Genomic DNA, 25037 nt, shown 5'->3' on the forward strand with positions numbered 1-25037 from the left:
AATGTCTGTAAGTCACTGAAGGAGGAGACATGATGGCCCTCTGATGAAAGTATTGCAATATTTATATATTTGCAGTATTATGAACTGGGTGTCTGTGGTGATCCATTGTATATACACATACAGAAAATAGACCTGCTCACATAGAAATATAATTTTCCTCTTCTATTTCTCTGCTTGTGTATCAACAGAAAGACAGTGAGCTCAGTTCCATTGTTTCCACTCTAATAGAGATTATAAATCAGCCAGGACTGAAATGTGAAGGAGTGTATCAACTACTGTATCTCAGTATGAACATCTGAACACAACCTGTGTTATGAAGTTCTAGTTCTTACATTACCGGCTGCTGCCCTCTGCTGGCTCTCTGTTAGGGAGCAGGTGATGAAATACTGTAGTGTTGAACTGTGTCTGTTTCAGAGAGTGGAGTCGTGACTGTAATGTATGGAGTCAACAGTGTTATCCTTCCTAACACTCTGTCAATTTCAAATCAGTTCAGTAGGCTATTGGCATGACATGACGTGTGTTGTCAAAGCATAAATACGATTAGGAAATACAATGAATAAAATAAACAAAAACAAAATAAAACAATGAGAAAAATACAGTAAATAACAATATTATAGAATAGGCATTGGCGTTCTGTGTGCTTGTCAGTAACTCTGTCATGAATAGACTTTTACTATCAGTTTTTTTCAGTTATTTTTAAAGCCCCCTCCGGCCAGTTTTACTTCCTGTTTTTTTCTCAAACAGAGGATGGGGGTCAGACGTAAGTCATTACCATGGCAACCAGATTGCATCGTTTTTCAAGCCAGTTTAGATGAATTTACTGTTCATCAGACCACAAATGAGACACTGTGATTAATTTATTTCTCTAACAGGACTTTTGTCTTGTTTTCCCTTGAGCTGAAAGTTGCGTTCTCCCGTCATTCTGTCCTGTTAGAGGCCCGTAAACCTCCGGTATCGGCTGCTTTCTGTTCATTTATCTCCTGGAGGAGGAGACGGTAAAAAAGAGAGCGAGTGAGAGAGACAGTCAGTGTGTTGTGTTTATTGTGACGGTGGGATTTCCACTGTGTGGATTTCACCCGTTCACCACACACAAATACCATTGTGAAAATAAACACACCAAACTAAAGTGGAAACTAGAAATAAAATGGAAACCCTTAGTGAGCTAATGCAACAAGTTGGGCTAGCTAACTACAGCTAACATATATATAGGAACTATTTATATATGTATATTCTAATGAGCTGCTTGTGACATAGGAAGGGGAGCCAAATGTGATTGGCTGGTTGAATCTCATATTTTCTGATCTAGACAGCCCACAATAAACTGACTGGGTTGTCTTATTTCACAGTCTGTGTGTTGGTAGGAACTCCACATACCCAGATGGATGTGCACGAGCACTGACTAAGAGAGCTTTTCATATGTCCCCTTTAAGACAGACAAAATTATGTGAATTTTGATGCATTTAAGACCAACATCTTTTACACTGGTCCACTTTATTGTTAACACTAAAGGGATACAGGTGCACTGTCAAGTGTGCATATGTCCAGACTTTACTTAAAAGCCCTCTTCTGATGAATTCTCTAATTTCTACAAATAGGGAGCAGGTGCCAGTTACGTCCTGGGTTGCCATCAATTTAACAAGATTTTCTACGATTTTTACGTACAGTATGTCCTAAAGAGCCAACTCAGGAGTAAGGAGTTCTTCACTAGAAGTGAAGAATAAGCCACATTTATCACGCAAATCAATCCTATACCCACAACAAAGTGTAGAAGTAGCTTTAAGAGTAGTTAAGTGATCACAGGATTAATCACATGTCTGCTCAGGAACAGCCAATCAGACCCAAGGATTCACAGTAGGCTACTTGTCTACCCATTGTTAATCTTCATACTATGTTATACTGCAAAAGCCTATATGATATTTTTCAAGTTCATTTATCATTATTAGAAATTAACATGCGAAAGAAACAACAATGTAATAAGGGTGAAAATGAAAGGAAATTGGCTGAAATTCAAAAATAAAAGGGAAAACAGGAGAAGAGTGCGCTTTATCTTTCATTTACATCCAAAATCTCACTTTTTAGCAGTTTGATAAACAGCAGCAGATTCATAATACACAACAATGAATGCTTTTGTCTGAACAGACTGTCTCCTGTCATATAACAGCAGAAAATGTCTATTTAATTCAAAGGATTCAGTAGTAATGTGACTGAGAAATGAAATTAGAAACAAATAGTAGAGTCAAATCTTTTGTTCAGGAGGTGGTGAACCAAAGCAGAGCTAAAAGTAACTGAACCTATAGAAAAAACTAAAATACACAAAAAAGAAGAAATATTAGCAGACAACGATTTCAGAAAATTACATCAAAACCCATATTTTATTTTATGTATAGCAATACCATTTACATATTAAATAACACTATAATAGAATGCTTTGATATAGCTTTTAACAAAACAAAAAAAAAGAGATCCATCTTTTTGTCTTATTTCATGTAACAAAAGAGGAAGGAACAGCCACCTCTCCAAAAGGGGTCAGTGGTGAGGAAATGATCTCGTCAGAGAGCTATTGTACTGTTCACGCCTGGCAACAGAGTCCTATAGCCTCCAGAGGACGAAAAAGCAAGAGCAAAAAAGATCCAAAGATCGTAATATCACAATCACTGCCTGAACATTAATGGAGGGCGTGTGACGATGACGCACAGACACTTGGCGACGCCATGACTGAATTCTAATGGAGGGAACAGATTGAAAATATTGGTGATTATAGACCAGACATTTCATTCTGTTTCAGATTGGAAACATAGTGAGAGCTTTGTGGTAGCTATTTGTTCCATCAAGAGTTGGTAAAATAATCAATTTTGGGTAAAAAAAATAAAATAAAGCCATGGACCAAAAAGAAACATGGAAAATTTGAATGATGGAATTTTAAAATACAGTCAATACATACACAGTTTCCAGAGAAGGGCTGGGTTACAGAGGCAACTACATACTGTATATGAACATTTCTTAATGACAGTACAGCTGCGTGTTCACTTGTGGCAACACGTTTCATTCAGAATGATCACAGTGATCAGAATCGCTTGAATATGGGGACAGAACAAAAAACAAAAAGATTGAATGAGCATCTGAAGGGCCCGGTCACATTTCACAAATCAATTCATTTCACTCGATCGGCACATTTGACCTGCTGATCCACGCAGTGCTAAGCTTAGAGGCAGCTATCATATTAGCTTTTCCCAACTAGTAGGGCAAGCTACTTTGAATGTTTAGCACGTTATCGGCTAGCTAGCGTGTTAAAAGTTAGCTCAGCAGTGACAGTATCTCACCAATTTTTTCGAGGATTGTGACCAAGCACTAGGCAAAGGGTGTATTTCACCGAACCAATGAAAGAAAAGCCCCAGAAGCAGAACATGTAGATGTTTCCCTAACAGAGTTAGGCCATATATATACAGTATATACATACGGCCTCATTCCACACTGTCTGCTCAGCTCATCTACTGATGCATCTCTGTATCCCTGATGATGGCGTGCAACAAGAACTGCATGGAAGGATTTTTGATGCTGAAGTTAAAGCAGACAGATACTAAAGTGAGACTTTGAAGCCAGTTATGTGTAAGGGCACCGGTATATAATACAGATATAGTGTGAAGGTTGGGCATCCAGTCAGGAGAGAGAAAGGCTCGCCCAACATCTTTTTTCTGCACGGGAAGGATTCGAGTCTTTGGTAAAAGTGTTTTTAAAAGATCATTTGCCCCTCTCACATTAACTGTTTTGTGCTGTGTGAAAAAAAAAAGAAAATCGCTTTCACATTTTCTTTCAAAATGCAAATAAACCACAAGTGTTCATTTTCACGCCGTCGACGATACAGCATATCATCAAAATCAGTGGCTGAATCAGAACATCCTCATGTCACAGAAATGTGTAAGTGTGGAAATATGTGTGTATGTGTGTGTGTGTGTATGTAAGAGGTTATTCTGCAGCTAAAGCAGGGAACATCTCAGACTGCTCTTTGCTTGTAGGCCACAAAACTACTAAAAAATACGTCTCTGGAGAAAAGGTCAGTGAGGAACGGAAACTATGTACACAAGGCCTTGGGAGGTCGGAGCGGGTCATCACACGACTGTCAGCGAGCACGGATCTGGAGCGGACCTCCACCTTTTCTGTTTTCACTATAGTCAATCACTTTAATAAAACACAGTAGACACCAATTGCTAAAGAGAGCGCTTGCTTTCCAGTTTGTAAATCAGATGAAAGTGGTGATAAAAGCACCTGTGTAAAGGTAGACAGCGATGTGTCTCTGAGTGTTTCTGGCTGGATTAATGAGAAGAGCAGCAGTTTGTCAGGCCATCAGAGGTCTGTACTACGAAGTGAGTTCCAACATACCCAGGGTATCCTCTCATTATCTGGCTTCATTAATCCTAACAAACGAGACCACACTAAGCGGTCCTACGACGCTGGTTATCAACTCATGGACAAGTCTACTGTCAGCAGACAGACAGGCAGAGCGGCACATTTTACAAACCAAGAGCGAACTATCTTAGACAAATACGAAGAAGTTAAACACATAATCCAGACAAAAATTAACACAGTTGAAGCTGCCAAAAGCAGGAAGAACAGCTGGCAAAAGAAAAAACTGCCGATGTGTGAATGCGTAAATTAACAGACTTATTAATTTAATGAAACACTGAAACTGTTGAAACTATTTCAACCTTTTTTCAGCTGCATCCCATCAGGAGGTCAGGAGCTCAGCATAAGTTACCGTGGCGATCTACCCCGGTAAGAAGTGATCCCCCGTCAAAGGACTGAAAACCCTGAAGGGTTAACCCTGAAGTTACCTCGCTGACCCTAAATCTTGCTTCGTAGTACAGGCCTCTGGTCAATGAGTATAGTGTGTGACTTGGCAGTTGATGCCAGGTAATTATAATTCAAAGGATACGACTGTCAATATTCTATAAATGTCTTATTATCAACAAATCCAAAAGAAAAGACCAAAGCCACCGATGAATTGATGCTACTAATGCGTTTGTCTGTGTAGCCAAAGTCTGCTCAATGTGTTTCAATACAGCAGCTTCAAATATCCCCAACAACTGTACCATTTCCACCTGTTTGAGTAGCGTCTACAAAAACTACAGTGCCTCACTGTTAGTGCTAGTGTTATATGTCTTAAGACATCACATAAAATAAGACAACCTAATGTAGAACTAAATGTGCCACAGACAGGGTCGGGGAGACGGACTAACATCTTGGTTTTGGTCTTTTAACTTGTCAACAATAACACTGAAATAGAAAAACAGCCGACTGATCCTTCAAGTATGACAGAGGAGTAATGTTACTGGTACTACTGGTATTTAATGGTACTGCTTGAAGTTAAATGAATGATCTGCTAACGATTACATTTCTGATCAAATCCCTTTTCACATTCTTGTCACATAGAAAAGCTCAAACCCACCTTTACTTTCAACACATTTAAAGCTGCCATTTACAATAAGGTAACATGAATGATGATGATGATGATGATGATGATTACCACTTTTACTCACTTGACTTGAGACACAACAGCATCAGTTGATTCTGGGACATTATGAACGACATGTTACTGTATCACTACAGTCTTTTGTGAAATGTAGCCACACCTGAGCGTTAACTCTCCTCCGTCCATCCATTCTGTAAACAGTATACGTGGCAGATGAAGATGATGTCACCAATAGCAGATAAGTAGAATCAAAAAGCATGTTTCTTAACAAACTCCAGCTCCTCATAACCAACCCTATGAAAATGGAGCAGCTTGTTGCGATTCATCAGAGAATACATCACAAATACAGTTATGGTAGTCAAAGCGCCGGCTTTAGGCTTCCAGTTTGTGAATTAAAGGGGACATATCAGGCTCATTTCCAGGTTCATTGTACACTCCGTTTTAGCGCCTGTCTCTTTAAGCCCCCCAAAGAAGCCCAGTCTGCTCTGATTGGCTTAGAGAAAAATTTGGTGCACATTTGCAAACGTAGTTCTCAAGCCGTGAGGGGGGGTGCGGTATATTCGAATGAGCTGCTTGTGACATAGGAAGGGGAGCCGAATGTGATTGGCTGATTGAATCCCATGTTTTCTGTTCTAGACAGCCCACAATAAACTGACTGGGTTGTCTTATTTCACAGTTTGTGGGTTGGTAGGAACTCCAGGTACCCAGATGGATGTGCACGAGCACTGACTAAGAGAGTTTTTCATGATATGTCCCCTTTAAGACAGACAAAATTATGATTATCTGATTCTCCATTCCTACACCTCGTGCCACTATCAAAGACGTAATATATATATATATATATTATGTTAACAACCTAAAGACCCGTTAAAGCAGAAGAAGAGGGTTATTTCGCAGTTTTTACTCTGTCCAGACGACATAAGTGCAAATAAACTGAAGATTAAAACATTTTAAAATGTACACCCACTGCAGGGAGACTAACACTGAGAACCAGGTACTGTTTTAAACCCTGTTTCAGATTCCTAAACCTAACCAACGTGTTGCATAGAGCTTGTTTTAGAGTCTGCCGCCCCCCCCCCCCTGCAGATCCTATACCTATTCAACCCTGTATGACACACACAGGCGTGCATGTGAGGAACCGAGGACTCAGCGTTGCTTAATCCGTGCTCGTCTGTCACAACGAATTCAGGACAGAACAAAAAGAAAACTCTTTAAAGAAAGGGGGATTTTCAAAGAGATGGGTAATGTTTGTATGTGTGTATTGAGTGAGCGTGAGTTCAGATGACATAGCAGCATACGGGACCGAAGAGGAGCGAGGGAGTCCGCTTCCAGATGGCTGTGAATCAGGGCGAGTTCTGGAGGGAAACTATCGGACGCGGCGGAAATCAAGCGGCCTGAGGCGGGACGCCACAAAGGACATGTACAAAAATCACAAAGTTATTATGATAAGGATATATTTATATATGTATACATACAGTATTTCCATATATTAAAAAGCATAATATGAATTATACAAAGAAATAATAATAAAATTTCACAGTAGCAGTTATTACACCACCTTAGGTAACATGAGTGTGACTCGCTAATAAGAGGGAGAGTGACAAGAAAATAAGAAAGAAAAAAAACGGTGAAGAGGAAACTACTTTTAAAAAACAAGCTTTACTTGTGATAAATGAGTGCTACTATGAGTACTATAGATGTGTTGGGGGGGGTCACACTGAGCTGAGGCCTTCCTCCGTCCACTGTCGTAAATCAACTGGCAGGTGGCAGGCAGAAACGTCCTTCACAGAAGCAGTTGATTTAATAAGGGCCAAAGAAATGGAATGTCAAAAAGTAAAATCCGAGCGGGAGTGGAGAAAAGCCAAGTGAGTCAGCTTTAGTATAGGCAGTAACACTGACATTATATAGTGCAAACAAGAAAAGACAGAAAAAGTGTTTCTCGTTGCCTACCGACGCCGTCATGAAACTCAAAAACGCAGGTGCAAACCCTTCAGTAGGAGAACATTAAGACATAAAATGGCAAAAAAAATAAATATCAAAAACTTTTATCAGTGTAAAAAAGTAATCAGGTTATTCATTTTAACCAAGAGTCTGGCAAAAAGGCCTCAAAAAGTCTTGTTCACAATAGTTCCTTTGACGTTTTACAAAGTTAAGTGCCTCCTTTGTGGGGCTCAGAGACCTCGCGGGGGTGTTTGGAACCCCCCTGAGACGCCCTCAGCCAGGCTCAGCTCCGGGGCCCCCGGAGGGCCTCTCTCAAACCAGTGACTCCATGCTCTCTGCCTGGTCGCACCGGTCGGACATGGACGCCACGGTCCCGTTAATGTCCCATGTCAGAATACACGAGGCGCTCTCCTTGGTGCTGGCGAGGCTGAGCAGAGCTTTGTATAGGTACTGGTACTGGTCCTGTGAATCCAGATCAGTGACAGACAGAGAGGAGAAAGACAGAGGAGAAAGACAGAGAGGTGAAAGACAGAGAGGTGAAAGACAGAGAGGTGAAAGACAGAGAGGTGAAAGACAGAGAGGAGAAGGACAGAGAGGTGAAAGACAGAGAGGAGAAGGACAGAGAGGAGAACAGGTGAGAACAACCCTTACTTTTCCCTCCTCAAGTCATTACCCGTAGTTATAGCTATTTCCCACTATACCTTACCGTACCACACTAGACCCATGCTGTTTTCATCTCTAACTCTCAGCACAATCCCAGCAAACAGGCACCAACCATCAACCACTCGGTGTCAGCCAGTACATAGCTAATTTGATGCTTACGTCTTTTATTTGAATTAGTGGCAAGTGGCAAGAATAATAATAAGCAAGATAACACACTGTGACCTGTTTTTTCACCATGAATTATTTTTGTTAACTGTACAGCTTGTCATGTAACAGTTTTTTCAGTTTAGTGCTTGACCGATGTTGCCAAATCCCTGCCAAATTCATTGGATTGATGATATACTTACTTACACTCCTTTTGAACAAGAAGCACAACTAGGGATTATTAAGGAATATAGTGTACTGTATGTCTGAGATCGCTGGGTATTGTCAGGGTTCAAACCCCCAAAGGGGTAGAACCCCACTGAGTTTATTACCTCCGCCAAGGCCGAAGGCCTAGGAAGGAGGTTATGTTTTCACCGGCGTTGGTTTGTTGGTTTGCTTTTTAAGCATTATGATCAGCCAGAACATTAAGACCTCTGGGTATAACACCTGCGCAGTGTAACTGATGACGCGTTGATGATGCATGACCCCGCCTCTTTCCTTCAGAGAGAGAGAGAGACAGAGAGAGAGCAGGGGGGCGGGGGCAACAACTGTAGATTCTGCGTTTTTTCACATTAAACTCTGTGAAATTACAGTTGAGTTCGACCAAAGCACACTTGGTGATTGTTGGAAAGAGTAACGACGACGGTTTAGGTGAGTTTTATTTTGTATCTGTCCAGTTTGAACAAAGTGTTTTACGATGCTCTGCTACATACAGCTGATCTCAACATGAAAACAAAAATACACGTGCATGATGGCGCAAGCTGCACGGAGAGCGGGACGGAGGACAGCGCTCTCCGAGTGCCATTCTAGTTTGTTGTCTTATGCTGTCGTTTAATTTGCTGTGAGCTGGAACAAACTAGAGACATGAACATTTTGCTCCATTAGTGGAAATGATGTGCAAATGCTTCATAAGAAATATGACCCCAACCGGCCTGATGGTGGCGCTGCAATTGACAGCCGGGAGTCCAATTGACTTTCTCTTGGACCATAAAAGTCTGTCATGATAGCTTTTTTTTTTTTGCAAATTGGCATTATCTGAAAAAGTTTCATATTCAGCACGCTGTTATCTCAACCCGTCACATACTGACGCTTAATGTTGTGAATTAAAACAAAAAAACACTTGCTTAGGTTCAGGCAACAGTTAGGTTTAGGAAAAAAACAACCTTTGTGCTGTGAAAATGGGACTTGATGTGAACACGGGACACCGACAGCGGGCTGCTAGGATTAAAGCCTTGTGTTTTAGTTGTCAGACTCACAATGTCTGTGAAGACTCCTGGCCTCATGAGGTTGATCATCTTGGCCACTTGGTAGACGTCGGCGGCGCCCTCGCTCTCCAGCTGCTCAGACAGTGTGGTGAGGGCACACAGCATGCCGGCTGACACTGCTCCCAACCTGACAGACACACATACACACACAGTCAGGGCCTGGCCTTAGCTTAGCAGCTCCACAACACCGTCAAATAAGCTTGTATGTTTCTCCTGCGCTGGTTGATTTAGCTGTTTTTACAGGGGAAGCAGTAATGGGGCTAAAGATGTAATGTTAGTCTTCAAGATGGCACAAGACGAGAGGGCCCTGAGGTCATCAAACTGAAATCTCTCCTCTGGGTACAGCTTGAGGATGGCCACAAAGTGTGTGTTTGTATTTATTAATTTGGAAAAATACGCTCGTTGCCCCCACATTCACAACGGCCGTTAATTTTGACCTTTCACAATAAAAGCCCTAGACATATATCCGCTGCATCTCTGCTTACCAGGAGAACTTAAATTCACTCAGGGCATTTCACTAAGAGACAACTCAACAAAATAGCGCACATGTGTATTTATCACACACAGAAATACATGGCAGTATTTATTATGGATCGTCTACTGGCAGATGTTGATCGTTTTAACGTTTTAATTGTGTGACAGCGATGCCGTGATTAAGGCCGCTGAGAAAATGACCTGAGTAGTGTCCAAAAGTGTTATTGTTTTTTTCATTTTGCCAATGAGCTCACTATAGTCCTCTACATAAATCTCCCTGAGTAGGAAGGAGTGAATGATTTAAGACAGTCAAAGTGGAAGTTTGTGCCAAATTTGAAGAAAAAATTCCCTCCAGGCATTCCTGAGATATTGCTTTCACGAGAATGGGATGGATGGATGGACGGACGTCCCCTGAGGAGTACTGACAGTCACTTTATGTCTGTTTGTCGTCATTGTGACGTATGCCCCTTTGCCCCAGCACCTACCCACTACCAAGGTCACGGCCCTGTTCATGACTTCGCAGCTTGCAGCTTGATGGTTTTGCTGCCATTTGTAGAATTTGACTTCTTATAAATAGACAAAGAAATGGTCTTTCTCTTGTTGTCTCCTCTGATTGAAACCTGCTGTCGATTAAATCCACTGGCTACAGGAAAATCTCTCAGTGGACCCTCAAAATGTGTGATTTGGGGTGCATGCTGTGCAGACCTTTACGACTCAGTGTTTGAGTCGTCCTTGACAGCTGCTCACAGCTCACAGATCAGGGATGTCACCTCTGAGATTAAAAGATTTATTAGCATGCGAATCCGACAAGTGAGGACGACAGCTCGGCCCGGCACGAGGCTCCCTGGAGAATGCAGGTTCGCCTTCACAATGTAAAGGGTCTTCTGTTCCATTAGCAACCCTGTCAGCAGCGCAGCAGAAACCGCTGCTAACAACCCATGCCTGGCTGAATAATGAGCGCGCAGAGCAGCCTCTAACTGACAATCTGAGAGGCGCTGCGAGTCGAGCCGCGCCGTAGCAACCACATGGACCGCTCAATTAGCCACTTTTCTTCTCGAGGATGCGACAAGCAACAATCTTCATTATTCTAATGAATAAACATGAGCAGAGCTGCTGGATTAGTGCTGTTCAGGAACACTAATGTGTCAGTGCTAGAGACACTTTCATTAGGTTTAATTGGGCAGTTTACTGTGGTACCTGTGGGGGGAGAGTCAGGGGGTTGGAGGGACTGCCACTTGTTTAGAAGTAAAACCACGTGTGTCTTTCCTCACTATACTTGGAGTATAGTCAAGTTGCCAGTGTCTCTATATGCCTGTTTGGAGCAATTACATTTTTGTTCACAACATTCTATGTTTTGAATTTAACCCGTCAAAACAGATTTCAATGAGTTTAACTTTTCAAATCATACAGGTGGCTTTCCAACCTTGAATACATGTACTTTCTTACAGCCTTACTGACTAAAAGACTCTAAATCACATCCGTTCCATTACCTCAACTATGTATTGTACTGTTCTACTAAAAGAAAATCATAATTTTATGTGTATATCCAGCTAACCAATAAAAATAATTATTTCAAAAGTGCCTTCCCTTTTCTCTGGCATGTGCATTAAGACTGAAATTTGTCCAAAAAACACTTGACAGCGGTCCGAGACCCTCCCCCTTCGAGACAGACCAGAGAGTGAACCACACTGGGGGGGTAAACGCTGCGGGGTTCGGTTCAACCGGACTTAACAAGGCTGGTGCGAACGCGCCCTGATGCTGAATTTACATGAAGGAGTTTCTGGGTAAATTGAAAGCCAGCAGCGTGTGAAGCTCTTGTCCTACAGTTAATTTGAAATTTTATTGCATGACTCCGCCAAAAAGGTTATCAATAGGCTATATCTTAAAACATGACAATGCATAAAAGAGCCACAGTAAGTAATTTAGTTCCCCCTCATCCTGCCATTTCCAGCTCTAATGAGATATGGAACTGGACCCAATGATGTTATCTTTTATCTATTTTCACTTAGCTCTTCTAACTTGACACGTCATAATTTGCTGTACCTACTTAGAAATCAACCCACGTAGTGATGTGTGGTGACGGAATATGTATGACTCACTCGTCGTGGATGATGGTCGGTCCATCGCGGGTGGCTGCCTCCTCTTTAATGACGTTGATGAGCTCAAAGGTGCTGCTGATGGGTGCGTCGGGCTTCGGCCACTTGGGGCACTGAAAGTGACGGACCTCTAAAACGTAATCATCCTGGAGGACAGACGGAGAGCGAGAGAGGTCAATGCACACAAATCAACATTTCTGTAAGTGTTACGGTGTTAGCTGGCGGGCTAATTAACGCCTTATTGTAATTTATACATCTGTTGAAAAGTCACATGATAAGCTAAAAGGACTACATCTAAAGAAACTGTCAACAAGTTGAGAAGGAAAAGATGAAAGGCAAGAGGAAATGCTTTGGTAGTAAAGTGTGGTGTGTATATATGAGAAGAGTTGCTGTGCTGTGTGTATGATATTAATGGACTGGTCCTGGTCTGCACCTCGCTCTGTTGTCTGTTCTCAAAGTTAGAAACAGTTTAAAGAAGTCTGTTTCCGTTTATCAAAAGTAGTTCTCATGTTGGTCATTGTTTTCTTCTTTTACTTTCAAAGGGAATACTGAAGCTTGTGTAGCTGATCAAAAAGGGCGAAATATGAAATATGGGATCCCAATAAAGACAAAAAGTCAAAATGGTAAATAATCTGCAAAACGGTCAAAATTCTAATTTTGTGTTTGATAATATTCAGATTTTGATCACTGGTCTGGCTATTATTTCTGTCTGTTAGGCTTGTTTCTATTTCACAGTTCAAGTCAGATGGACAGCACTGGGAAGCAGCTTGATGCTCCATCCTGAGGTTGTTTCGCTCTCAAGTGAAATTTACACACAAGAGATACAAAAGCTCAGAGCTATAGCAGCTTTGAAGACGGTGAGCAGGGAAAAGTCCTGTTTTCTTCTTCAAATCGACAGACCCAGTTCCTCTGGAGGCTCCAAACACCGATCGCAAATCTCTCCCTGCGCGCTCGCTCTCAAATGTGGAGTTACGGACTTGTTATCGTTTCAATTTGCTTTGCTCTCTGTTGTCCATCCGCCACCTCAACCATAATCATCACGGTGTTACTGTGCAGTGCACGGAGACAAGGTTAAAAGGGTAACGTCAGTATTTTTTCAACCTGGACCCTATTGTCCCATGTGTTTGTGTCTAAGTGACTAACGGGGACAATCATTTCTGAAACTGGTTCAGTGTTGAGGGAGAACGCTGTAACCGTCGGCCGCTAAACGAGTTGCGAGGGCAGAGAGCAGCGTCGATGTAACGTCACGTCCGCTAACAGTTCTTGTTGTTGCCACTGACAGGCTCAGGTTGGTATTATACGTGTCTGACAACATTATGGAGAGGACCCTTCAGAGACATAAAACCTTTTCCTGACCTTTCTCTTGATCCTGTCTGTTTGTTATTGTTTCCAAGTCCCGCTCAAGTCTCGTTGTGAAATCTGAATATCCGTGTACTCAAATAAATGATCAAATACAATCATCATGATATTCAACCGTGACACTGAAAATCTTTGAGGTAACTTTAAGCTACGCTTTCTGTACTCCCAACACAGCAAACTCTGACCGGCTGACACTCCATCATGTACGTATTCCACTACTCCACCGTTGTCTTCCGGCAACACGTCGCCTCACCAGATTCTCCCGTATCAGTGTATCAATGTGCTCATACTGTTCAAACAGTCTCCCTCACACACACTGTTAGTTACCTGTGTAGCTTCCAGGATGAAGTCGTGGATGCTGATCTGCTCCTCGTTGGACAGACAGAGTCGGTCTTTACTGATGAGGGTGACGGTGAACGACTCGCAGTTCATGGCCTCCTCCTGACTGGGCCAGTATACAAACTCATCCTCTGCCTGCAGCAGAAGAGCACAGAGACCGTTTCACCCACTGCCTTTATTCACTCACTCATCAGTCACTCAAAACATCCTAAGGCTAAAAGCACCTTGTCACGCCAATATTTTGGAATAATACAACAATAAATAACCTTTAAAGGTCCCATATTGTAAAAAGTAAGATTTTCATGTCTTTTATAGTATAAAGCAGGTTTAAGTGCTTTATAAATACTGTGAAAGTATCGAAGGGCTTAATATATGGAGAAATACACACAGCCCGTATTCAGAAATTGTGCATTTGAAACAAGCCGTCAGGATTTCTGTCCATTTGTGATGTCACAAATATACAATATTTAGACCATTACACAGTTTTAAACGTAAACATTCTAAATGTGTCCCAGTTTATTTCCTGTTGCAGTGTATGTGAATGACATCAGCTGACAGGAAGTAAACATGAACCCAAACTGTTGCCTAGCAACGCAATTCTGTTGCAATTCTGTTGCAATTCTGTTGCAATTCTGTTGCAATTCTGTTGCAATTCTGTTGAAATGCACCTAAACGGAGCGTTTCAGACAGAGGGTAAATACAGGTATATTCAAGCAGACAGTATGAGGAAAATAAAAGTTTTTTTTAACATTACAGCATATAAACATGTTCTAGTAGAAACATAAAATACAAGTATGAACCTGAAAATTAGCACGATATGGAACCTTTGAAGGGCCAGAGTGTAGGATTTAGTGGCATCTAGTGGCGAGGTTGCAGATTGCAACCAACTGAGTACCCCACTGCTCACCCCTCCCTTTCCAAGCGTGTTGGAGAACTACGGTGGCCTTCAGGTAACGTAAAAAAAAATAAAAGTCTCTCTCTAGAGCCAGAGTTTGGTTTGTCCGTTCTGGGCTACTGTAGAAACATGGAGGAGCAACATGGAGGACTCCGTGAAGAGGACCAGCTCCCTATGGAGATATGAAGGACTCATTCTAAGCAACTTTCAGCTGATACACTGAAATGAAAAGTAGTTATGTATATCACATTCCATTCCTGCCAATAGATCCCCCCTATAAACATACTGATCCTTTAAAAGCACATTTTAATGGCAGACTGGTCACCTGTCAACCAATCGATGTGAATAGGTTTTAAAAGGAGGAGAACTCCTATAATAGTGGTTAGATAAGATCCTTTATGATACAGCCCTGGATTTCCTGCAGCTCCCTCTGGAGACCCCCATGGCTTCTACTGAACATGTTTAATATGCAGTCGTCCTCTCCGACTCCTGTAAACAGACTGACTTTGATTTGTAAATTCACTGCAGTTCCCCTCAGGGCTACATAGAAGTTGCTTTTGCTTTCCTTCAGTTCTGATCTTTTGCAATTTGTTTATACGTGTTTATGTATATGCATTTCCTGAATTTTATATTGGAGCCAAAGCCATCACAGTCTCAATGCTTAAATGAGTCGGGCACATGACACCGCTGTGAGACAGTATAGATTTGAAGTCCATTTGTGCCAAAAAAATCCCTACAACACAATGCAACAATCCTGCTGTACGTAGAAATCCTGCAGAAGCCGCAGGACACTGGATCAATGAGCAGACATCAGCCTGTAGTGTGTGCATATGAACGTGTATATGTGTGTGTTTCCTACCAGTCCATGGTTGGCAGGCAGCATAACAATAATTTGTGCATTGTGGTCCCAGATCATTCTCCAGAAGTCTTTTGTGGTGTGGGGCAGAGGATGCTGGGTAATGATGAACTCATTACTCCGGTAGTAACCCTGTAAAACAAAGAGGGGGGTTACACTACATTAAAGTGGAGTTAGGTTTCACTTGATACTGTGTAAACACATACCTTTATAACATTACTGAATAAATCACCAGCTCCTCATCAGACACTCACCATTCTGTTCTAAATCTGTCTTTAGCGAGGCCTCCCAACTTTATGAAAGTGCAACACTAAATTGCCGGAGAACCCAGTTAAAGGTATAAGTCCGTGGTTTTGTTATATAGCAACCCCTAAATCTCCACACTTCCTCACACTTAATGTTCTGAAACGTATCTCTGAGCTGCGTTGAGCCAATATCATCATGAGCTGCATCACTATAACACAACCAATCAGGGAGTGGATGGTGATACTGACTGACGCAGTCTCTTGACTTTATAACCTGCAACCTGCTCCGAGTGAAAACATCCATAGGGAGAGAGAGAGAGAGAGAGAGAGAGAGAGAGAGAGAGAGAGAGAGAGAGAGAGAGAGAAGAAGAAGTGGAGGTGCTGACCATGATGTAGGAGGCGTTGATGTAATCGGTGCCTTTGATGCCGGGCAGAGGTGCTAGGCCGACCCTCGCTCGCTCCGCTGCTCACACATAGAGAAAGGGGGGGAGAGAGAGAAAGAAGCCTCATTTGCATATTTAAAAATAACATTTCAGAAAACTTAAAAAAAAATAATAACTGTCTTATGGGGACACTGAAGTTTCATTGTGATATCTATTTATTCAATTTGTTTACCCTATTCACGTGTAGCGTCTCCTCTTAAAATTGCTCGTATTTTTCGTACTATTACATTTTGTAAGTTTAACATTACAGCAAATCATACAAATTCATAATGACAGTACCATTTAATTAGGAAAATCCACTAAGTTTTAGTGGTGGTCCTCTGGAGGTACTGTCTGCTAAAGTTTGAGCAAGACCTGATCTGTCGGAAACGAGTAAAAATAGGTTTTCCTGAAAGTTCCAACAAGCAAATCATCATCAGAAAGCAAACAGAACAGGACATGTACGATGACGACGTTCATGAACCTTTCAATCATCTGTATGGAACGGTACAGAAATACATTCTTCTATAACGCGGCCGTAAACTCATTCACTGAAGGATGCCGACGGTTTCTAACTGCAGTTTTTATTACCTGCTGTTTGGTTATTATTACTGCTGGAGGCAGTTTCATTTCACATTGAACAGGTTTTACACGAGTGTAACACTCACATGGCACCACGGAGGAGTTTCGATTCTTCTCTTTGTTGCACTCCTTCTGAGCGTTGAAGCATTCCATGAATCTGGCATTACACTGTGTTACCAACTGAAACACAAGAGAAGAAGAGAAGGCAAACGTTCAAATGGCAGACCAACTTGTCACAGATGTTATTTCATTTCATACAAACACTCTTAAAAATCTACTTCACACCTTTTATTGTGATCAAAATGTTAGTATCTCTCTTCATGAAGGCCTTTTTTTGTGAAAGAAATGTAGTTGCCAGTCCAAAAATACACTCCTCCCTCACTGCTCTGTTAATCCGTTCATTGAACAGTATTGGTTAACATACAACATCAGATTCGTGGAAAGACTTCAACAATGTCAGAACAGTTCTGGAATAAAAGCTGAAGGTAAAACAGAAAGCAGCTCACGGTAGCTAAGAGCAGAAAAACACACCAACCCAGAGCGGCTCAAAGGAGGTGGGACACGAGTACAAAGAGCAGAGGACAAACTCTACAACAAAGACTAAACTCCAGTTCTGTCATGAGGACATACATCACCATAAGAAAGAAAGCTATTGTTTTGCACATACACTCCATCTGGTCTGGACCTCAGACTAGATTGTGGCATATTTTGATGAAATAACAAGACCTCCAGCCAACCCTCATCATAACCACAACCAATGCAACCAAGGGCTGGATGACAAGAAAATCGGAGGAATTGAGGGCCTACGGCCCCCACGACCCGGCATCGGATAAGCGGAAGAAAATGGATGGACGGATGATCAATAAATAATAAAAGTAATGTAAATAATATTTTATTATCTTTCTAATTGATACCCTCATTTTAATTTGTGCCAGAGAGGAGCAACATAGCATACGTTCTAAGTCACACAGACTCCGCCCTCTACTGGAGTCTATGGGTAATACTCTCCTCCAATCAAACGCACACGTTCACCCACTGAGATTTGCATAAACGTAGCCGGCCAATCAGGATGTGCCTACCGAACACTTGTGTTACCACAGTACATAAGGCGCGGTCCAGAGCTGCCTGGCATGGTTATAAAGCTGTTGCCAATAAAAGTGTTGTGTTTGAAACCGTCATGTTGCCCGCTCCTCATTTGCATAAAGTTGAGGTCTAGGCTACTCTATGCAAATCAGGGGCGTCCGGCAAAGACTCGCCGCCTCTGGAAAATCCCTAAAAACTGTTAAACTACACGTTGTCGATCAAAAATAAAGACAGATTCATCAACTGCATGGCTTATTTCTCGCATAAAATGTTTTCAGAAACACATGTTGGGGAACTATTTACATAATGTAAGAGAAGAACGTTTTCAAACAAGTTGTTGAACAAACACATGCATGACAGTCTCAGGTAGGTCACACCCCTTACCCATATTTGAACCAACCTTTGCCAGGAAAGTGTTTGTTGCCAGGGCCCCATGTATAACCCTCCACTGTAAATCTCCTGACCTCTTTTGGAGAGGAAGCTTATAAAGCACCCTCCACCTGAACCCTGCCATGCTCTGCCCACCCAGAACTCACTGCCACTGATGTTCCCTCACCTCCTGCAGAGCCCTGAGGTTCCTGATCTTCACCAGTGCAGCATAAATCATCTTGCCCTTCATCTCCCCAAATACTTAACCACATCTTCAACATCTCTCCATAGAAAGCAGGAAGCTCCACGATGCTCAGACCTTCATGGATCATCAGTGAATACTGCCGGTCCAGCCCCAAACCCTCAGCCCTCCTCGGCAAAACTCATGCCGTAGTTAAAAATCTATAAATAATAAGCTGATACAGCTAATAAACTCATAATAAACTGGTTATCTAACCTGACCGGTTTTATGTGACAATGTACAATGAATAATAAATGGCACGAGTCCCTTCACCTTGAACTGTTTCTCCAGATGTGTCCGGCCGCTGTGTCCCGGTGTCGTGATGCTGTTGAAGTAGCTGTGAAGCTGGCTGGCTGCCACTTCTGTCTCCTTCCCCAAAATGGCTTCCATCAAGGCATCGTGGATGAAGATATACTGCTCCTGGATCGGCCAAACGGTGAAAACAAAAGACAAACAGGATGTTTAGCAGCTGGCATGGGCATGTCCAAACCGTACATTTGCATTGCGACTGTAATTTTGCAATAAAATTAAGTATTAGTTTTAGTTTTGTCAAGACTTGAAAGGAGCACAGGAGAAACTGACTATCGTCCATGTGCAAAAGGTTTGAAAACACACATACGTTCCGATGCAGTTTGGAGTTATTTCCTCATAACAAACACACTAAACAGAATTCATTAGCCTACACATGTTGACCACAGATAAGCTTAACAGGAGCTGCTGCCACAGAGACTTCACATCATTAAAGTTATTACAATGCTTTGGTCAAACACAGTGGACATTTTTTCTTCAATGAAACTGTGCAGTGAAATCATTCCCATGTCCATGGTCCACTGTTTGATTTGTGTGCTAGCTTTAGCATACACTGTGTTGACCGACTTCTTTGTTGAAGAATGGTTCCAATGATCGATCTGCTCCTTGTACAGAGCACGATGCTGTATCTCCACAACTACTTCCTGGTCCCCAGAGGGGGATTCACGATGACGTTTAAGACTTCCTCAAGCTCCAGTATCAGGTTCAAGTTTCAAAACAACTTGAAAATGATTAACTGGATTTCTACATGGACATTCATGGTTCATCCGAGACGACTGACCCCGTTTGGTCCCTGGCGGAGGAATTCTAAAAGTTGTGGTTACCCCCCTACCACCTTTACTCAGTCAAACTTCCACTTACAGTACGGTTCCCCTTTTACCTTTAATTAACCTTCAGTAACACATAATTCACTGAACACCATCATGCTTCCCATGCAACTTTTTTTTTCATTTTGGTCCGTGAATGACCTCTCTTCTAGTGCCTTAGTCCAAATTATTAACTTTGTGACAAAGATAACTTTTGTATATTCACCGTAGCCACAGAATGAATTCTAATCAGGATCCCTGGGCATTTCCTCATTTCAGTCCACATTTCCACTTGAGCACAAGACATCGCAAAATGTAACGGAAGTCATGAAAATGAGAAACTGTTGGTATTGGGTGAGTTCCCAATCTGATCTGAACTAGCTCTCATTACTTAAGACCTGCATGCAGACATATACAAACCTCGGTCTGGACCAGGTAGTTTCGTTGGGTGCGGATGTGTTTGAGGAAGCCGAGTACATTGACTGTGCTCTTGTGTTTGATCTGCTGCAGCATGCTGTCTACGGCGATGTACGTCCCCGTCCGACCCACTCCAGCACTGAAACACAACACAAACCCAAGAGATATATGGGGAAATGAAAATTCCAATGGATATGACATTACTTTGAAATGATGCCCTTTATTTCAGAGGTATAGGTGAAAAGCTGTCAAGCAATGAAGGATTCAGATTTCAACTAGGGTCAACACCATAAATGTCTTTTCTCATGACTTACAGCAGCAGTTTTCTGCCCTGGGTGGTTTAAAGGTTTAAAACTAAAGTCCCTTAAATTGGTATTAGCTGTCTCTTGTGAGTGGAGACAGAGTGTTTGGGATCTCTGTATGAATGTGTTTAGATAGAGAAAAAACCTGGTTAATTAAAAAAATCAATAAACTAGAATTGGTGTCTCGTGGTTGTACGCCTCCAACAAGCCAGTCAAGTTGCAGTTTACATCCATGTCACTTCATCATTTTATCCTGTTAGACATTTGTGTGACATTGTCATAAATAGCATATGAATTCTTGAGTTATGGCCCAAAATGTGTTCACGTTCATGAGAATTGGACGTACGGACGGACAACCTGAAAACACAACCCGTATGACCAGGAGACAACAATTGAGATTCACTTCCTAATAAAAATGGCCAATTTCAAACTCATTATCGGCACAACTATTTAGCAAAAAACAAATAAAAAAAAAATCGACACGGATCCAGATTTAAGTCCAGATTTAAGAGTGCACAGAATCAGTTTTGTAAGCACACAACTTTTGATGGCGGGTTATAGAAGACAATTGTCTAATTGATCGTTTGATGACATTCTCTTTAGAGTTGTGTGCCTCAGTTTTGGCAGATTATTTCACTTGTGTGCATGTAATTCTCCTGTCATGTCAGACTGTGACTGTATTTCAAAGTGTTGTCATTTTTTCCACAGACAACTGTGAATTCAATTTAAAGTACAAATTGTATTGTGCCATCCACAGGCACCATATCTCCCATATTCAAAAGGGGATTGCCTTTTTGGAAGCTTTTTCCAATCAGAGATGGATGATGATTTGCTCTGATCAGAACTGAGCAATCAAAACTGGGAAAAGGAGAGCATGTGTTTACAGTTTTCTCCAAGTCAACAGCACGGCCACAGGTACAGTTAACGCCGATATTGTACTCACAAATTCAGGACTTTGAGTTTGCTGCTGCAGCAGAGTGAATGTGAGTCTCTGTGTGCTCTGTCTCTTGCATAACGAGTGGGAGGATGTCTGTGTGTGCTTGTGCTGGGACAAAACGGTAGTAATGAGTGGTGTGTCTGCTGCAGTTATTATCGCTGATCGCAGTGCAGATGATAGCAGAGAGCTTCACAGTCAGCGGACAAATACCAGTAAGTTCCCCACCTCCTTACTGTAAAATACAAGCTGACAACTGTGACAGCAGGTTCAGTGATGCTGCTTACATACAGTATGCAGCTGGAAGTGTAGAAAAGCACAAAGGTATAGGAGTTAAAGGTCCCATATCGTGTTCATTTTCAGGTTCATGCTTGTATTTTGGGTTTCTACTAGAACATGTTTACATGCTTTAATGTTCAAAAAACACATTATTTTTCTCATTCTGTCTGAATATACCTGTATTCACGCTCTGTCTGAAACGCTCTGTTTTAGTACATTTCAACAGAATGGCAACGGAATTGCGTTGCTAGGAAACAGCTTGGGTTCATGTTTACTTCCTGTCAGCTGATGTTATTCACATACACTGCAACAGGAAATAAACTGAGACACATTTAGTATGTTTACGTTTAAAACTGTGAAATGGTCTATATGTAGATTTGTGACATCACAAATGGACAGAAATCCTAAAGGCTTGTTTCAAACGTTGAATACGAGCTGTGTGTATTTCTCTGTGGATTGAGTGTTTTGATACTTTCACAGTATTTATATATCACTTAAACCTGCTTTATAATATAAAAGCCATGAAAATGTCACTTTTTACAATATGGGACCTTTAAGTTCATTTGTAATATCTCTGCCTAAAAATACAAAGAATTGAACAGGATTGCAGCATTTGTCGGGGCAGTACAAGAAGTGCATTCTTTATAAACATACAGTAAGAAAGGATTAAAGTGATGCCTTTGTTTCACAATAATCCATAAAGACCTTTTATATAAACTAAGTGCACAAAAATGAACAAAGTAAAAATAGACACAAAATGATCCCACTCACTATGATAAAGGGGATTAAGAGTTAATGTGTACACTGATAACCCAGTCTAATTAATGTAGATGAATGATTGATGGGGAACAGAGTGATGAAGTGAAAGCAGTGACATTACCTGCAGTGGACAAGCATTGGTCCCATGTCAGGCATCTGGGCGGCTGAGGACCTGCGGACAAAGGTGAGGACGGGCAGAGTGTACTCTGGGACACCCATGTCGGGCCACTGGGTGTAATGATACTGGAGCACCGTCCGATCGCTCTGAGCCCGCGCCTTATTGTTCCCCTTCCCACCCTGGATGGAAGAGAGGTTTGTTAGGTTGGAGGAAAATAAAAAAATGACAAGCTGGTATGAAAGCATCAAGCAAGACGTCCACATCCAACACGTCACCAAGGTCAACAGCGTTACGTCGCTGATCTTCCTCTCATCCTCACCTTTTTGACTATAATGTTGTTCAATGTGAAGCGGCGGACGGTGTAGCAGGCGTGGACTTTAGTGCTTTTCAGTGTGACTACCAAGCTGCCGTACTCTTCACTGTTCTCTGTTGGCCAGTACTGGTCACATTTTCTCTGTAGAACAAACACACACATGAATCAGATTAAACTGCTGTCAACAAATTGCGGAGAGTGTATACAGTGTGTAACTTTTATGTGTTGAACCTGGAAATTTCAGTCAATGTATCACTTTTCCCATGAAACAGATCAAATACCTATATAGTTTTAGTGGCGAGGTATTTTTTCTCCAGGGCTAAACACACCCAGAAGGAAAGTGAGGTTGAGTAAATGAATGAATGTATAAACCCCTGACCCTTCAGAGGAAGAGGGCTCTCCCTTTCCATTTCAGTCATACAGCAGCATATACAGGAGCATTGAACAGCAACTGCTTTTACTGTGAACTGCTTATATACCTCCAGGGTAACGATGAGTACTTTTATTAATATAATGCTCTCCGTCACAGTACAAGAATCGTCTAATAATTGTTCTGGGGACAGATACAAGTCAAACGCAGCTTTCATATAGAGGAGCCTCTACCCATAAAACTTGGACAGCTGTGCCAAAGCACTGACATCTGTATGATCTGCTCTAGCACCAGGACGCTACAAGACCTTCCTCGCAGTGGACGGTTTGACTTGCCATAGCAGGAGAGGCATAACTAATAACATTACTGTTGGCTTTTTTGAGCCAGCATGCCAGGGCCGGGGATCCTACACATTTTCCATTTAAAAATTCTATATTTTTCCAGACCTGGAAAAGACTAAAAATCTGATTCCATAATTTTCCATACTGTGTAGACACCCTGCAGGGGCCTGGAATTGGCTCATCTAAATAAAAAAGTAACCATGATTCAGTTTAAATGTCGTTATTTCACAGTGTTTGACAAGATTAAATGTCTGCTGTGAGAAAAGGCTACTGACGAGACCCTGATACAACATCCTAAGCAGTACAGAATAGGGATTTCTATCATCTGGGCATTGAGTGTATTTTACCGAAATCTACTATTTGTTTACGACGAGTGTCAGAACGTACCCGGCCTTTCTCCACTAAGTTGGTGATCATCACGATGACGCAGGTATTCTGCTCCCACACCATCCGCCAAAAGTCCTCAAAGGTGGACTTGAGAGGTCCCTGGGCTGCGATGTAAGCTCTGGGCTTATTATAACCCTGATGGACGAAGGACGAAGAGACAGACTGTTAGATTAGAGGCAACAAGCGACACATCTAAATGACATCGTATCGTTTTGTTCTTGCACTCATCATCTCCAAAAAGGATTCCTCTGATCATACAGACCCACAGACAGGGATGTCGGCACTCACGTCCACATAGTTGGCGTTGATGTAGTCGGCGTGTTTGGAGTCCTTCGTGGCCAGCGGCCTCAGCTTCACCCTGCTGTGGTCATCTGACGGGGGGAAACACAGAGCAACGGAAACGGTGAGTGAAACCTGAACCCTGACCCCAACACAGTGCCGTCCATGTAACGCTGTTATCTTGGTGCTCTGCCAAGGCATCACCTGCTCCCAACCAGGAAGCACATTAACCTTTGTGGTTGAAACAATGGTCAAACTGGGTTGTGCCGTGTTTTACAGACGGCTAAACAGCACGGTGCCTGCCCTTTGCTACCAGTAATAAACAAGACCGAGCTGCTTTCACACACAGACAATGGTTGTATGAGACGTGTGAAATATTTATTACAGATTGATGTAGTCGAGCACCAAGTTTATTGCTCTGCTAGTGGTGGCGCCCGGGGGTGTTGATGTCAGTTAGGCTGGTCTGGTTAACCATTAGCACATTGGTTCAGAGAAAGCTCTGTGTTTTGTTCTTTATTTCATTGAGAAAAAGGACAAAGATTTGAGCCCAATTTTAGCCAATTTGTGCTCAAAACGTAGCAGAAATCACCATGACATTTTTGGTGTGTGTGTGTGTGTGTGTGTTTTGCACTCTGCTTTCTCAGGGAAATACGCTTTCCTCTAGTGCAGTGGTTCCCAACCTGGGGTCCAATATTTGTCTGCTCTGAGGCTGACTAAATTAGATTTGCACATGTATTTAATTAAAATCATAATGATACACCTACTGGATATTTTGTTTTTTACAAAAGTCGGTATATAAAACTACTTTAAAAGATATATTTCAAAAATAGTAATCTAAGTAGGCCACACCTCTGTGACCTCTCAACCTGCCTACCTAATGATTGCAGATAGGCTGTGTGGCCCACAGGTGGTGGATAGAGTGAAAACCGCCCCACTCTCTGACGACACGGTCAAAGACAGAATTGATCAAATGGCTGGAGAT

General features: G+C 42.0%; 1 protein-coding gene across 3 annotated transcripts in view; it reads right to left on the minus strand.

The window, feature by feature from the left end:
• Positions 1-7586: 7586 nt before the first annotated feature.
• The window catches only part of LOC141775169 (receptor-type tyrosine-protein phosphatase gamma-like), a 457885-nt gene continuing 440434 nt past the window's right edge, over positions 7587-25037 (minus strand). For all 3 annotated transcript variants that reach the window (XM_074648278.1, XM_074648289.1, XM_074648268.1), the window contains 13 exons: positions 24065-24147; positions 23777-23911; positions 22685-22819; positions 22369-22544; positions 19977-20112; positions 18715-18861; positions 16835-16928; positions 16131-16207; positions 15503-15631; positions 13737-13883; positions 12054-12196; positions 9472-9607; positions 7587-7870 (listed from right to left, as the gene is read on the minus strand). In XM_074648278.1, coding sequence (XP_074504379.1) covers positions 7721-7870; positions 9472-9607; positions 12054-12196; positions 13737-13883; positions 15503-15631; positions 16131-16207; positions 16835-16928; positions 18715-18861; positions 19977-20112; positions 22369-22544; positions 22685-22819; positions 23777-23911; positions 24065-24147 — 1688 coding nt within the window. In that variant the 3' untranslated portion in view covers positions 7587-7720. The remainder of the gene's footprint in view (positions 7871-9471; positions 9608-12053; positions 12197-13736; positions 13884-15502; positions 15632-16130; positions 16208-16834; positions 16929-18714; positions 18862-19976; positions 20113-22368; positions 22545-22684; positions 22820-23776; positions 23912-24064; positions 24148-25037) is intronic.

The sequence above is a fragment of the Sebastes fasciatus genome, chromosome 1 (assembly GCF_043250625.1).
Source record: "Sebastes fasciatus isolate fSebFas1 chromosome 1, fSebFas1.pri, whole genome shotgun sequence".
NCBI lineage: Eukaryota > Metazoa > Chordata > Actinopteri > Perciformes > Sebastidae > Sebastes > Sebastes fasciatus.